The 15,908-nt window shown below is 41.1% G+C and overlaps 1 protein-coding gene across 6 annotated transcripts in view; it reads left to right on the forward strand.

Annotated features, from left to right (window-relative positions):
* The window catches only part of Daam1 (dishevelled associated activator of morphogenesis 1), a 167,916-nt gene that overhangs the window by 81,622 nt on the left and 70,386 nt on the right, over window positions 1-15,908 (forward strand). For all 6 annotated transcript variants that reach the window (XM_021724763.3, XM_021724761.3, XM_005322751.5 and 3 more), the window contains exon 3: window positions 6,810-6,899. In XM_021724763.3, coding sequence (XP_021580438.2) covers window positions 6,810-6,899 — 90 coding nt within the window. The remainder of the gene's footprint in view (window positions 1-6,809; window positions 6,900-15,908) is intronic.

Genomic DNA, 15,908 nt, shown 5'->3' on the forward strand with positions numbered 1-15,908 from the left:
TCAGCTGATGACCTTTGGTTGTTGATTTTGGTGGAAAGCTTGGCTGTTGACACACAAGGAAGCCAGTGCTCCTCTGCGGTGCCTCCTTCTTCATACACTTCAGTTCTCCTCTAAGCCAACTCCCTGATTCACCTACATTTTCAACCAGAATTTGATTTTCTTACTATGAACAAGTCTATTTTCTCTGCCAGATCTACGTAGGAATTGTTTGTTTTCCTGGAGCACCATTAAGGAGAGAGAGAGAGAGAGAGAGAGAGAGAGAGAGAGAGAGAGAGAGAGAGAGAGAGAGAGAGAGAGAGAGAATATGAATATGAATGAGAATCGCTGGGAATGGAACCTAGGGCCTGGTGCATGCCAGGCAAGCACTCCAGCACTGAGCCACACCCCAACCTTGACTTGGTTCTTAACAGCTTTATTGGCATATAAAGTGTACTTTATGGATCATAGAATCCACCTATTATAAATGGAAGTTTGGGCTTAATAAGTTTTCACAGTGGTGCTACTGTCACCACTAGAGCATTTCCAGACTCACCTCCCCTGTGTCGTCCGTTTGATCTTCTTCAGCCTTCTGCCTCCGACCAACACTGATCTTTCTGCCTCTGTACTGTTGTTTACTTTATCTAAAAAAATTCACATGTAGAGGTACTGTTTGAGATACCATGATCCTAATTGCTTTGTTTCCCCTGTTTGCCTCTTTCAGTATTTTAATGATCAGAATGAAAAATCTCCTGTAACATTACTTTAAAGTAATTTTAGAGGTTAAAGAAACAATCTGTCAAAGTGATTCTGAAATTAGTTAGTATCCCATTGTTTTTTCTCCTTCCTCTATCGCCTGTGTTTTATTTTTCTCTGTATCCAGCAAGGAGAGCAAGTAACTGGAAAGGAGAGAAGGAAAAGCAGCCCACCTGTTTTATAACTAGAGCAGCACTTTATGTTATCCAGGAGTAGAATCTGTGGGATGGACAATAGATTTCAAGCTTTTGGAAGCCAAAAGTAAAACTATATGCAGCTTCCAGAAGAAACCATGGAATGTATTTTTTGGCCCATAAGTTACAAAGATTTAAGACTTAAAAGCACTAAGTCTGAAAGAAAAATCTTGATAAATTAGATTTCATTAAAAATATAAACACCTGGTGATCAAAATATACTCCTAACAAAATGAAAAGACAAGCCAGGCTAGAAGAATTCTCAATACATGTCTCTGACAAAGATGTGTTTCCATAATCTTATAAAGAGTTTCTTTAAGTCCATAAAAATAAGATAAGCAATTTAATAAAAAATGGACAAGAGATTTGAATAGGTACTTCATAAAAAGAACACATAAATAGCCAATAAACATGTGGAAAGTTATAGTCAGTATCAGTTGTCCTCAGGAAAATGCAAAATAAAGCTTCATAGAGGTTACACTTCCCATAAACTGATATTGCTAAAATTAAAAAGACATAGCAACAAATGTTGGTGAGAACGAGGAGTAACTGGAAATGCCATATTTTGCTGATGGGAATGCAAAACGGTACCATCAGTTTCTAAAGTGTTAAGTGCTACAACCACTTCAGTGTATGCTTTTGCCAAACTCAAAAATGGTGTGCTTAAGATCTGTACATTTCACTATAAGTATATTTTGTTTAAAAAAAGGAAAAAAAAGCATAGGTTTTAATCTTTAAAATACACTGATTACAATCACTATATCTTACAGCGTCCCTTCCTATGCTCCCTCCTTGCCGGCTTCCCTACCTTCCCTACTTTCCTCCTTCCTTACTGGTGTTGTTGGTGATGTCTTTTTGTTTGTTTTTTGTTTGTTTGTTTGTTGTTCCTGCTGTGTCAGAAGTTGTTTTAGGGACTGACAATTAGTACAAAGATGAATAGAGCAAATTGAGTTCCTGTTCCACGGGAACAAGTTCATAGTGGGAGTCAGACTTGCCAGTAACATAATGGTAGCCCTGCTATATACCATATATACCATAAGGCACAAAGTTGCTACCTGTCCCAGGAAAGGAAGCATGGGCTACCTGTAGGGAATAGTGATTCCCTGGAAAAGCTTGGCTGAGTAGGATTGTTCCTTAGAAACAATGGGAAGGGACCTCTGGGAAAAGTTTCACAGGTTATTGTCCACTTGTGATCCCAAATGCTGGAAGTTGCTACCCTCTATGGAATTTGGAATTTATCCTGAAAAGAAAGGAGCTGTGAAAGCTTTGTGTCATCTTGACTTCCTAACTAGAGGATAAATTCCTTGAAGGCAGGGTGTGTCGTTCATTTTTGTATTCTTTATAATGCCTGGTGTTGATCCTAGAATGGGCAGGACAGCCAGGAAGTGTTAATGGATCTCTTAAGGCTGTGTGATAGTCTCTTATAGTCTTACATTCTTGAATGAGTCACAGCTGAGATGTTTTGGAATGAAGGGGCGAGAGTCTTATTACATCCAGGACGTTGTGCCTAGGCACTCCCTAGATTAAATTATTGCCTAATTTGATCTGTCATACTTGCTCAGAATTCACCAGTGACTTTTGATTATTGCTCTGAGGATAAAAACCAAAGTTCAGAGTGGCTTTCACAGCCTCCATTCACTGTCTCCGTTGTTTTTTTACCTCCTTAATTCCTGTTCATCTATAAACTGTCACTTTACCTTGCTGGGAAAGCCTTCGTGGTCCCATCTTTCCCACAACAAGCAGGCTTTCAAAATCTTAGCATGTGATCATCCTGTGATTATGTGATTTCCCTTCTGCCCTTCTGAGAAGATGATAGATTTTTGTCTGTCCTGTGCCTACATAATAATGCCTGGCATTTAGTTGGATATTCAACAAACAACCAGCAACAACAACAACAACAACAACAAAATTTTGTTTGCAGGAATAAATCATTGAGAAAACTAACAGGAATATATTACTGTTTTGTCTTCAGATGAAGAAATTAAAGTTCAGAGGTTAAATCACTTGTCCAAGGTTGCATAAACAATAAGGGCAAGGCCTAGAACCCAGGGATGTCTGCCAACAAAACCTCCTTCTTTCACTCACAGACACAGAGCACATGGGGACTTTTCATGTCTGCATCAGTGACGTGATCCTGCATATCTGCTGGTTGGTTGACAGAATGAACAGTGTGGTGATTAAGAACACAGGCTCTGTAACCGGACAGCCTGGACTCCTCTACCTTTTCCACTATCCGCTGGCTTTGGTGCCTTGCACACACTGCTCAATTTATGAAAAACGGGATAATATTATCCGCTTTAGAACTGATATGAGGACCAAAATATATCAATCTACATAAAACATTACTATTAAGCAAATAGAAACTGCTCGAAAATTGTTAGCTATTATATATTATTAGTCTGTATTTATTCCTTTTTTTTTTTTTCTGGCGGTGCTGGGTATCAAAACAAGGGCCTTGCACATGCTAGGCAAGCACTCTACCACTGAGCCATACCTCCAGCCCTGTGTTTCTTACAGTTTCCTTACTATAACCCAAAATTACATCCAGAGACCCTATACCAATTTTTAACATTTTGTTTTACTTTTTGGAAATTTTCTTTTTGCCTGAAGCCATCTGCCCTTAAGTTGTATTTTATCTGTGTTCAATTTAAAATTGGTGATTTCTGTGTCTCAGCAGAAGTTGACTACCTCTAACAGCAATGTCAAGTACTATTAATACCCTTTGCTGTGAATTTCTAGGCTTTAGGGTTCACACTTTTCTTCACACGTCTGCTCAGTTAGCAAAAACTGTTATCGTGGAGTAAAAGATGCACTATTAATTGTGCTGTTCTCTTCTCACAAATCGAACACCTTTTTCCCCCAAACTAAGCAATATATAATTGAGCCATTTGATTAACTGACCCGATTGTTGGGAAGTGATTTGTTACTCTTATTTCCCCCATTCTTCAATAGATGAGAGCAGGTGTGAAAAGGAAGGAAGAAAGGCAAGAAAATAATTACTTCAGATCTATAAAAGTTGCATGCCAAAATTCTAACATTTTAAACATGTTCCCTCATCATGGAATTTTCTGTAAAAACCCTTCATTCCTTTCCTGGTTATTCATTGTTGAAATTCTTAATAGCTAGTTTCTTGTGGTTAGGATGTAATCGTGTGTGTGTGTGTGTGTGTGTGTGTGTGTGTGTGTGTGTGAGTGATTTAACTGTTTACCTTGCTCTTAAAAGAAAATAGCAACTCATTTGTGTTTACATGACAAGAGAAATATCTACAGTACAGTTTCCGCCCTGTGCCAGGCATTACTACACGTTTAGTTGATGTTGCTAATCTTTGCAAGAGAAATAATATGCCCATCCCGGAGAGGAGGAAATAGAGACTTTACAAGACTGAAAACTTCCCTGGGGAAGTTGGCATGCCTTAGCTCTGGAGGTGGAGGTGTTAATGAGATCTGGTGTGTGGGGATAACTAGAAACAAGCCTGGCAAAGTAAGTTGGGTTATAAATGGAAGACCTCAAGAGTCAGGCTGAGGAATGGGTAATTAGTTTTTCAGGTCCTGTGGAAGTAATGAAGTTTTTTGAACTGGGAGCTTGAAACAGCACCGGTGCTCTGTTGACAGGGCAGTGATTCTAAAGTGTGGTCTCCAGACCCAGCAGCATCAGAAACACCTGGAAACTGAATAGTAACGTGTATGTACGTGGCTTCTCCCACCTGTTCAATCCTAGACACTCCGCTTGTTGGTGGTTTAAGAAGCACTCCTGGTGATTTGGACGTGCATTCAAGTTTGAGAACCACTACGTTAAGAGAATTCTAGCAGTGCTGAGTAAAGATTGGAAAGGCAAGGAGGAGCAGTGGGAGGCCATGCCAGAAGCCAAGGGAGAGGTTATTAGGGCATAAGTAAGTTCGGGTGACTTCACTGGGAATGAAACAGAGGGAAATAATAAGATTTTTCAAGGAAGATGTAATAGGACTTGATGACTAAATGGTGGTAGGAGTATAAGATATGAAGCCAATATTCTGTGTCTGCATGTCCACATTGTGGGAGAGCTGCAGATAAACACAGAAGCCTCTTGGGGTGGGAACTTGTTCATACTCCTCAGGAACTGAGACCTTACTGTGCCTTAATTCATAGCTTTTAAGTTTTACCTACACCCACCAATTTACTACGCTTGACTAGATAACTTTCCCTATCAGAATGAAAAAGTACCAGCTGCTCAACATTGACTGTAGACTGAGCTCTTAGGAATGACTAAGAACTTTTCTCTGCATGGTTTATATTCGTTATCCTATTGTATTTCATTAGTTATTAATATCAGTAAATTGCCCTCCTTTACTATCCAGTCTAAGCGACACACTACTATAGTTAATGTTTCGAAACTCTGAACTGAGGAGCTAAGAGTCTAGACTCTGCAGTTAGACAGCTTGAAACCCAGCACCATCATTTAGCAGGTATGTAGTCTTGAGCCAGTGACTTATTCTTCAGCCTTAATTTTACCCAGCTCTTTTACAATGGGATTATTATCACCGTGTGGATGTATAATAGAGAATGGACCTCTTAGGGCCATTGTGAGAACTAAATGAGAAAATGTCCCACATGAAATGCTTAGGGAATGTTCATTGTGGTTTATGGTGATGACAATGTCACACTCTTCCCCCAAACGTCATTGGCTCATCTTGCTCAAGAGAATGAACTCTGTATTCCAGCACATTAAGGCTCTCTACAAACTGGTCACACTCCATCTCTCAGACCTATTATCTGATAGGTTTTCTTGTTTATTTATTTGTTTGGTTTTGGTACTGGGGATTGAACCCAGGAGCGCTTAACCACTGAGCCACATTCCCCAATCCCTTTTTATATTTTATTTAGAGACAGGGTCTTACTGAGTTGCTTAGGGCCTCACTAAATTGCTGAGGCTGCCTTTGAACTCGCAATCCTCCTGCTTCAGCCTATAGAGTCGCTGGGATTACAGCATGCACCAACATGCCTAGCTTATCTGATGGTCCTTTGCGTAACCCAGTGCTTCAACTAATCTGGCCATGGTGCCTCTAATGTACCAAGTTTGTTACAACAGCATGGCCTTTTTCCTGTGGCTTTGTTAGTATTTTGTCACTGTAACAAGAATACCTGAGATTATAAACTTATAAAAAGAAAAGGTTCATTTTGGCTCACAGGTTTTGAGGCTACAGTTCATGATCTACTGGCTCCATTGTTTTGGGCCTGTGATAAGACAGCACTTCATTGCAGGAATGTGTGGCTGAGCAGAATCACTCACCTCAGGGCCAGGAAGCAAAAGAGAAAAAGAGGCAGAGACTGGATCCCATCATCCCTTGTGGGGACATACTCCCAGTGACCTAAGGGCCTCCCATTAGGTCCTCTCCCAAGGTTCCATCCCATCCCAATAACACCACCCTGGGGACCAAAGCTTTAGACGCGGACCTTTGGGGGACATTTCACATTCATAGTAGAGCAGTTGCTCCCCCACATCATGTCTGGGCCCTCCAGGGCTCAGCCAGTCAGTGTTTGTAGTTGACCCCAGAAACCCCTGATGTATTATGATTAATCCCAAACTCCTTCACTTGATGGCCTTCACTGCTCAGTGGACCCTACAGAGCTATTGGCATTAGCTCAGGATGATTCTGCCAAAGTGGGGCCCTCTTCTCTTCAGTACTTCTGAGGCTGTGCTTCATCCATCCTGTTGTGCACAAAGCCTGGCCCCGGGCCAGGACGTGCTCTCTTAACAGTAGTGACACACACCTAACAGCTTTGATCTTTTCCAGACTCGTTTAAATATGTGTCCGTGTTTTCTTCCTTTCTCCAATGATATTGATAGTGTTCCCTATAGGAGTAACATTTAATCTATGACATACTAAATTATTTTCTTTCTTCTTAGGATGAACTTGACCTCACAGACAAACACAGGGAAGCCATGTTTGCACTTCCAGCTGAGAAAAAGTGGCAAATATACTGTAGCAAGAAAAAGGTAAGGTATTCATTGTGATTCTCATTTTTGATTCCCTTCGCTCTCCCATTGGCCCCACCTGAACTCAGCCCTTTGTAATGTGAATGTGTGGTTAACGTGTCATGTTGTGGCCTTGGTGCCATATGTGGCCATGTGCCAACTCCTTGGATGTTGTTTTTGTCAACACTGCATTGTGCTCCCTGACACCTGTAACCACTGTGCTCCCTGACACCATAATTGTGTTTGACTGTTACCCCAAATAACACTGGCTTATAGGAGAAATAAGCGTCCCCCGCTCTTTCCACAATAGTTTGTACAGGTAGGTCAGGGTGAGCTTCGTGGATCCACAGCCCTCTGTGACCACCTTCTAGCAACTTTACATTTCACTGTCTCTAAGGTGCAGCTTGACGTGGCTCCCCAGTCATTTCATAGTCCAAACCAAGAATATAGAAAAGAGAGAGGGCACAAATTCCCCCATGCCGTCTTTTAGAAACATGTTTTAGGAGTTATATACCTTCTATCCTCTTACATATCTGTATCTCGCTGCAAACAAACAAAGTCTTTATTCTGGGCAGTCACTTCCCACTTAAAAGCTGGGGCTTCTGTTACCTCAGGCGATGGGAGAATGGACCTGGGAGCAGTGAAAATACTCTTATTCCCTAGGACTTAGAGAACTAGGCATCACTCCACACACTGCATCTCCTGAAATAAAGTTCCTCTGCCATCTCCCTAACCCTGTGGCAGATTCTTAGACTGTCCCCATGTCCATTTCTTTGGACTGATTTGAAGGTTCATGGCCTCGTTTTGCCACTTTTTTCTTTGTTCCAACAGAGTCTTGAACCAAGATGGGTAAGTGGGAAGGGCAGAACTAGCACCTAAAAGAAATGCTGTCTCCAACAGGCAGGGAGCACTCAGATCATTCAGTCTTGACCTAGAAAAGAGCATCAAATAATAACAGTCCAATATCTTTTTGAGAACAGAGTGAGCCAGGGAAACTGTCTCTTAGGTAACTAGCATGCAGTTAGGGACCTCCACTTGCCCACATGGCTGTCTCCCAGCACCTTTGCCCCCTTGGCTGCCTTGTGTCACGTGTGTGCCACCCTCCCAGGGGCAGCTCCCAGGACTCAGTAAGGGCTTTCTCTAGCACTGAGCTTGCGCACTTGTCCCTCCCACCTGACTCCAGGCCACAGGTTGTAAGGCACCTTGTCTTTCTCATCTGTAACTTCAGCATCTGGGCCTTTGAAATGAATTCAGGAAAACTGGCCCACTGAATTGTGTTGTGTAAATAAAAATACTGAATACTGTTAATAAAAAAATGAAAGCATGTTTCATTTCCTCTCTGAGCAGTGTAATTGGTCAAACTATGCATCCCATTTGGTTCTGATGACCTTTGCCAGGAAATGTGTCCAGCTGTAGCTTCTCAGTATAATTGCTGAGCTGCTGTCACATCAGCCCAAATCAAAGTCTTCAGGGTCCTGATCCAGTAGTAACCAGTAAGACATCTTTGTCAATCAGTGTATCATTGTCCTCTCCTTTTCTTCTCTCTTTAGACTTATAGCCAACTGGAAAACTTCTCTTTTGTTTGAATGGATTGTCATGCGTAACATAGATAAAGATTATATATATATGATGTACATTTTATATGCATATATGCAAAATACACATATATGATATATACCACAGATATTATATATGTATAATATATATTATGTTGTGCATATATTATATATGCATCATACATATATAATATATATGTGATATATATTATATATGTATGATAAGTATATATATATATTTATGTGGGTGTGTATATATATTGCATATATATATTATACAGGGAAGGAAGGAGGTTTGTTTTTGTTTTCAAGCCAGGGGTCCCCTAAGTTATCTAAGCTGGCCTTGAACTTTTGAATTGCCCTGCCTCAGCTTCCTGAGTAGCTGGATTTCAGACATGCATCACTATGTCCCTCTTGATAAGGAATTGTAAAATGAAAATAAAATGTGTTCAGCTCTCACACTGAGAGTATTGTGTGGTCTTTGGGAGCAAGGGTCCTTTTCACTCTGCCACCTTAAAGGCCTGTCACTAGGACTGAGAAAGAAAAATCCTCCTGTGCCTCTGTACACAGATGGCATTATCTGTTTGGTTCCTCTAGTGCAGATTTTTTTTCCGCAGGATGAGCAAACAATACAAAGTAGCGACTGAGAATATGCACTGGCCAAAAGGAAAGGGTAAGAAAATGGGAGCAGCTTACTGAGGTGAAAGTTTTCTTCTTTCCCAGATTTTATGACACCCTTGACAGCAATTGAAAGTTAATCATGGAAACTGCTGCCCCTTACATTAGTGAAGGCAAGCCCTGGAGGATAGTAATGACCTCGGGCTCACAGCTGCTGCTCGTTTTTCAATTTTCAGGTCTATCAGAGCCCCTTGCAAGCTTCATCTCAAGTGTGCATGATGGGGCTGGCTGTTTGCAGGAGGATGGAGATGGATGTGGACTCTGGCCTCAGAATCCTGTTTCTGATGCCTGCACCTGTACCTGTCTGGCTCGCACAGATCTTGGGGGATGCCCTTGTGCTAGCTTCATTCCAGCACCCTAGGTTCCTGGTGTGGCTTGGTAAGGGCATGGTTGAGTGGGAAACCATTGTAACTCCTTAAGAAATCCCATGGTCTTATAGATTTCTGACTCACTTTAAAATGAATGATAGCATGGCTTGACTAAAGATACTCATGGTTAGAACTCCTCATGCTATTTAAACAATACTATGCCTGTGGTCCCAAACTGAACTTCTTAGACACTGTGATAAATAAATACATCATGAATACAAGGACACAAATATTTCACTAGATACAGTATATGATGTTTGCCTCTTCAGATAATAGGTGTCCAGAGAGACAGATTGTCCATTCTCAGAAGGAAGCACCATTGTGTCCGTCTTCGATAGTAAGAAGAGATTCTTTTCCTTGGAACATCTCTTGTGTAGCTTTTTCAGGTCAGGCCTATTACCAGCAGGCCATACTGCATCCATTTTTTTTTTTTTTTCAGGCTGAGGGAAGCTACACCCATGGCTTCTTTGAATTTTCTGTCTTTTGTGATTAGAACCCAGGGCATTCCAGACATTCTCCCACAGAGTGAAGCCATAGAGCAGGGATCACTGAAGCCCACAGACGGGCCACAGGAGCTGGTGGAAAGCAGGCTCTCTGTGTGAGTGAACAGAAGTCCTGGAAGCAGACAAGACTGGGACCTGAGCACAGGGCCAGCCCTCTGTCAGCCGACGGCCTCTTTTCCATCAAACGGTGACTGGAGTCCCAGGAGTGGCTCTCTGCTTATCAACTCTGTGTTCGTTTATGAAACTTCTCTAAACTTCTCTGGTTGGAAACTAATTTCCAGAGCCAAAATGAAAGCAGCAAAAATATTTCTGGAGCTAAAATGATTGGAAAGAAATTAATTGGAATTTTGCCTAATTGAGTAATCTGGGGGAGAGTCAGAGATGGATGTTGTGGCCTTCTTGAAAGTCCAAACAAATCTCCAACAGTTACTGGACTGGTCGGTCGGTCCTGGTTTGTCATAGACAGCAATCCATTGTCAAATTTTTAAACTCTCATGAAAGGTCCCAAAAGGTCCCGTTAGTGGGATGGGGCGTGTTTTCAAATAGGAAATGTTTGTGGTTCTTATCTTTAAAGGTAATTCCCTTTTTAGTTCCAATCACAACATACTCTTTTGTTTAAATGAGGTTTTTCCCAGTCTGAAGCCAGAAACTGCATCTGTTAACAATCTTTTGGATTTTAAACTGAAGCTTTTTAAACAATGAGCCATCTGACCACGAAAGGCATCTGGCTATGCTTTATTTGCTTATTGTTAACATGATTTTTAAATCCTGGGAAAAGTAAGGAGTAGGTCTTCAGAGAGGTGAAAATAAACTGGTGTACACACTGTATTGTGCTGACAGCAGTCTTATCGGCACAAGAAGGAATCTTCTTTCATTGCTGTTCTTCTCAGGATCAAGTGTACTAGTTGTGTCATTTAAACAGTCCCTAAAAGTATCCAGAAAATGCTTTTTACCCCTTCTCAGGCCTCAGAGTTTGCAAGGAAATAAATCGGGATTCAGACACCTAGTTTAACCACATCAGGTTCTTGAGGCCAAGATCACGACTGGGAAACGTTGCCTGATTTTCCTCCACTATTTCTGGCTCTAAAGCCAAGGCTTAAGTAAACAGTATTAGCTTCTTTATACTACATTTCTGTGTTTGGAGGACCACTTTGGTGAAGGTGAATTTCCACTCTCTTGCAGAGTGTATGTTTGATTCTAGCTTAATTAAACCATACAAGATTCTGGCCTATCCTGGCTGCCATTCAGCCGTGGGTTTTCTGCAAACTGCTGAAATAGTGCTAGGTACATTCTGAAAACATTTAGGGAAAATGGCTTTGGTCGTGTATCCTAAAGGGAAAACACTCCTCCCCATAGAAACAAGTTCTCCTTTCACAACAGGCACACAAACATGAAAGTTGTCATGAGTGCAGGCAAGCAGGACGCAGTTCTTTCAGGTCCTCAGGAGTTGGGGGCACCTACTTAGAGTACAGGGAGCAAGTTGTTTCGATCAAAACATGACTTAAAGGAATATATGCAAAAGTAGTGGAATTAAAGACAAAAGGAATCATCATTTTTCTACATGACAATCAAATCGGCTGAAAAACAAGGAGATGAAATGAGACATTAGTCCTCTGGTTGTTCCTAGTCCTTACTGAGAAGCTGCCATGGGTGGACTAGGAACAGAAGCAATGGCTTTGCCCTTTTTTTGGGGCGGGGGGCTGGTAGGTAGAGCTGAGGATCAGACTCAGGGCCCTGTGCAGCTAAGCAAGCACTGTGCCACTGAGCTATACCCCCAGCCCTATTTCTAGACTTCTCTAGAAGCCCTATTTCTAGACTTCTTTTCCTTGTGTTCTGCCATTGAAGTTTCAACCTATTAATGAATTCCAATTGGCATTTGAGAGATAAAGGCTTAAAGAAAGCTACAGAAGCAGTCATGATTAGAAATGAAATTTGCCCTTGGGCTCAATGGTTCATGCCTATAAACCCAGTGACTCAGGCTGATATGGGAGAATCACAAGTTCAAAGCCAGTCGCAGCAAATTGGCAAGGCCCAAAGCAACTTAGTGAGACCCTGTCTCAAACTAAAACAATTTTGAAAAGGGTTGGGCATGTAGCACAATTGGAAAGTCCCTTGGATTCAATCCTTGGTACCCGCCCCCCCCCAAAAAAAAGAGAAAGAAGAAGAAAGAAATGAAATGAAATTTGCCTGTTCATCCTCCTTGGCCTCTCTAAAAGATGCATGGGGGACACATAGTGGCCTCCGACCATGACCATCTCTAGACTCTGTAGGCTCTGAAACTTCCTATCTCATCTATATATTCACTGGCATCAGAAGATGAGGCTTTGCTATATAGTCCTTGATTGGAACAGTAAGAAATTACAAGCTTTGGACGTTTGGCGCTTCACTCAGTGAGGTTGCACAGTTGGTGAAGGGCAGGTCGATGTGTGATTTATTAGTCCTGTCCTGAGTCTCTTCTCTAGCAAAGTTCTTGGCTGGATTTCTGAGGATGATTAAAGAAGTCAAACCTCATGGTTCTGGTAGGAGAAACAGATAAAACCAGATGACTGACTTGTCATAAGCTCCACAATGAGGGAAGCAGACAGGCGTCAGGGCACAGAGGATGGAGCACCGACCTCTGGGGGATGTGGCTGGGGTCACCATTTTGACCACCTGTTGGTTCACCCGGGGGAGAGTTGATATTGTCATGCTTTCATTCCATCATCTAGAAACTGGCTTCTTCTCAACATTTGAGCTAAGTTCACATGGACTGTACCCTTCCCCTCCTGGTTTGCACTTTGTTCTCTGTCCCTTTTGCCATTGCTTCACCAGTCACATTTAGACTGTTGACCTTTTCTGATTGTTGCTAAACACAATTTGCAGGGCTCGTTAGGAAATCTGTAAGAGGCTGGCCTCTTGAAACGTGAAAGCACTGTGAAGAAAGACTAAAATAACTGAGATTTGTTCAGCCTGCACAGGAAAAAGTCAGGAAGAAACTTGAACCCAGGGCGATGTTCTCCTGGTATACCCCAGAGAGGCTTTATCTGCCAAAATGGTACCAATTCCACTTGGTAAAGAGGAACTGCCCCCAAGCCCCTCCTATGAAAACTATTCTGCCAACCTGTCCCTTCCCACAAGGGCCCACTGGTCCACTGGTCTTCCTCCATGATTCAGGGACTGGAGGGCTAGTGCCTGTCCCCACACTGCACTGTTGGTTCTGACTCACTGAGGCCCATGCCTCGCTGCTGGGTTAGTATTTCAAACATTGATCTAAGTATGAGATACTGATTGATACCTACAGATGGTGACCAAAACCATTCGGTAATGTCTATGCAAGATCTTCAAACATTCCCATTCTAGGAAGTGATCAGAGATACAGACAAAATTATGTGTGTGGATTTTCTTTGTAATGTTTTCTCTAAAAGAAAATGATTGTAAATAACTTAAAGGAAGATGGTTATATGATGATACACACCAACAACAGTGTCTTATAGCCAGTGAAAAGTCATGTTTCCAAAGGAACTTTAATAATATGGGAAACTGCTCAGCTTGTAATGTCAAGGTTTTTTTTTTGTTGTTGTTGTTGAGAGAGAGAGAATTTTTTAATATCTATTTATTTTTTTAGTTTTCGGTAGACACAACATCTTTGTTTGTATGTGGTGCTGAGAATCGAACCCGGGCCACATGCATGCCAGGCAAGCGCGCTACTGCTTGAGCCACATCCCCAGCCCTAATGTCAAGGTTTTAAAAAAAAGATTAGTATGTATGTATGTAATTAGTATGGTCACAAGAGATTTACCCTTAGGTAATGATAGAGACTAGCTAAATGGTCTCTGCAAGGCTGCCTTTGCATCTAGTTCTGGAGCTCAAGTTCACAGAGCAGACAGTTGGGAAGGGAAGGTTGGATGTGAAAGGTCTGTCTGTCCTGTTGCCTTTGACTTTGATGGGGGTGTCCTGCAGCATCTAGGGCCCTTAGTCACAGAGTTCAACACACACTCTGACCCAGAAGAAACTGAGGGAGGACTCAGGGAAAGGTGAACAGTTGCACATCTGCCCATTCATCTACTTAAGGGGGAAACCCTGAAGTAGACTATTGGGCAGGAGGGGAAGAGACCCAGGGGAGCAGATAAACCAAGAACTTCAAAGTGGGTCGCACTACTGCCACCCCCAGCTCTCACACGGGAATCTCTCCTAGGGTTCACCCTACCAGAAACCTACAGAAAGGATGCAGTTCAGACAACTTGAACACTATTACACCATCGCATATTTCTAGGAACATTAGGAGGAAAGCAAATGTTATTTAAAATGGAACCCTGTGTGTTGTCCAAACCCCTGCATCGTTTCCTTTGTCTAGCTCAGGGATGCTTCCTTCCCTTCACCTCATTTCTTTACTTTTCCCTGCAAAGTTCAAAACAAAGATGATCAAACACACACAACTTAGAACGTGTGTGAAAAATTTATTTATTAAAAGAAAAAAAAATAGGAAAGCAAAATTAAGTTTGACTACAGAGCCCCAATAAAGGACTAAGGGACTCTAAAACTTGAGAAAATCATCAACGTAATTCAGACAAATGCAAACCTTAAAACTCAGCAATCACAGTATTTATCTCAGACAAACCTGAATTAAAATTGAAAAGTACATGTGAGCCTTTAAAAATGATTAGAGGAGCAAACTACAGTGCAGTTAAAATTGTATTGATGGAATAGTACATAGATAGATAAGAGAGAGAGAGAGAGACATGTAGCATTTGAAGCTCATAATGCTACTGATAGAAATATAACACAGAGTTATAAATCTACCAACCAACTCGGTCCTTTGTGTATCAGAGTCATTAAGAATTAATAAAAAAGGAAAAATATAATCACTATAATTGTAATCATTATAATTTTATTAGCATATTGATTTTATTTATAAAACAACCGTGAGATACGTTTCTATATTTTTCAAAAACTCTTTTCAATAAGTTTATGTTCACACATAAAATAAAAACAAAAAAAGAGAACAAAAACCCATAGATGAAGCCATAAGCTATGCAGAGTTTTACATTACCAATTATGTGACTGTGAAAACACGATGATCTTGTCCTAGTAAGATTCCTCCCGTTTTCTGCTTATGTACCCTCTGAAGGTCTGGTTCTTATTGCCCTTGAACTCCTAAGTGGTATACTCTCAGAGATAGTGACCCATTTTATTGTTTTTAATGGAAGACAATGTTGTCAAAATGAAAATCACATTTTAAATTTGAAGTATGGAATACTGTTCATTCAAGGATTCTCTGTCCCTGATGGTCCTTAACCAAAATTATGGTTTCAATAAAGATTAATTCTTGAGTTCTTGCCTCCTCTTCCTGTATTCCCTCTGTTTTTTCTTTTCCTTCCATTCTTACTAATTCTGTGACTCCGGCTGGCCCTACTCCCATCCCTTGCTTGTAAAAGATCCCAGTTTGCAATTTCGTGAAGTGTTGCTTCTTAATGGGAGAATGAAGATGTGGTCAGTGAATACGCCCTTAGGTGGAACCAAAATATAGTTCATTTTTCCTTCTTAGAGAAGTGAATAAGTCTAAAATGTTGTTTCTAACTTTTGGAGAGTTCTGTTGGAGTACTACATTCTGGTTCTGTAGAATCTTCTGTTAGAATGGATTATCTCCCAAAGTCTTTCAGTCCAGAGAACTGAACACAAGTTTCCTAAATTTTGTTCACCCCTCATAGTTGTTCTAAGCTGTGGTATAATGTCTGTGCAACACTATTTTGCACAGACTTTATGCTGCAGTTATATATTACAAACAAAAGCCAAGTGTTAGTTATGGGAAATACTTTTCATATTTAAAGACCATCCCAAAGTCAACTTGAGCCACAGGACACTATTTACTGGTTATACAATCTCTCTGATTTCTCTTTCCTCCTCAATAAAGTAAGACCAGTTTCACAGAGTTGTTGTTAAAATTGA

The sequence above is a fragment of the Ictidomys tridecemlineatus genome, chromosome 5, assembly GCF_052094955.1.
Source record: "Ictidomys tridecemlineatus isolate mIctTri1 chromosome 5, mIctTri1.hap1, whole genome shotgun sequence".
In the NCBI taxonomy this organism is placed as follows: domain Eukaryota; kingdom Metazoa; phylum Chordata; class Mammalia; order Rodentia; family Sciuridae; genus Ictidomys; species Ictidomys tridecemlineatus.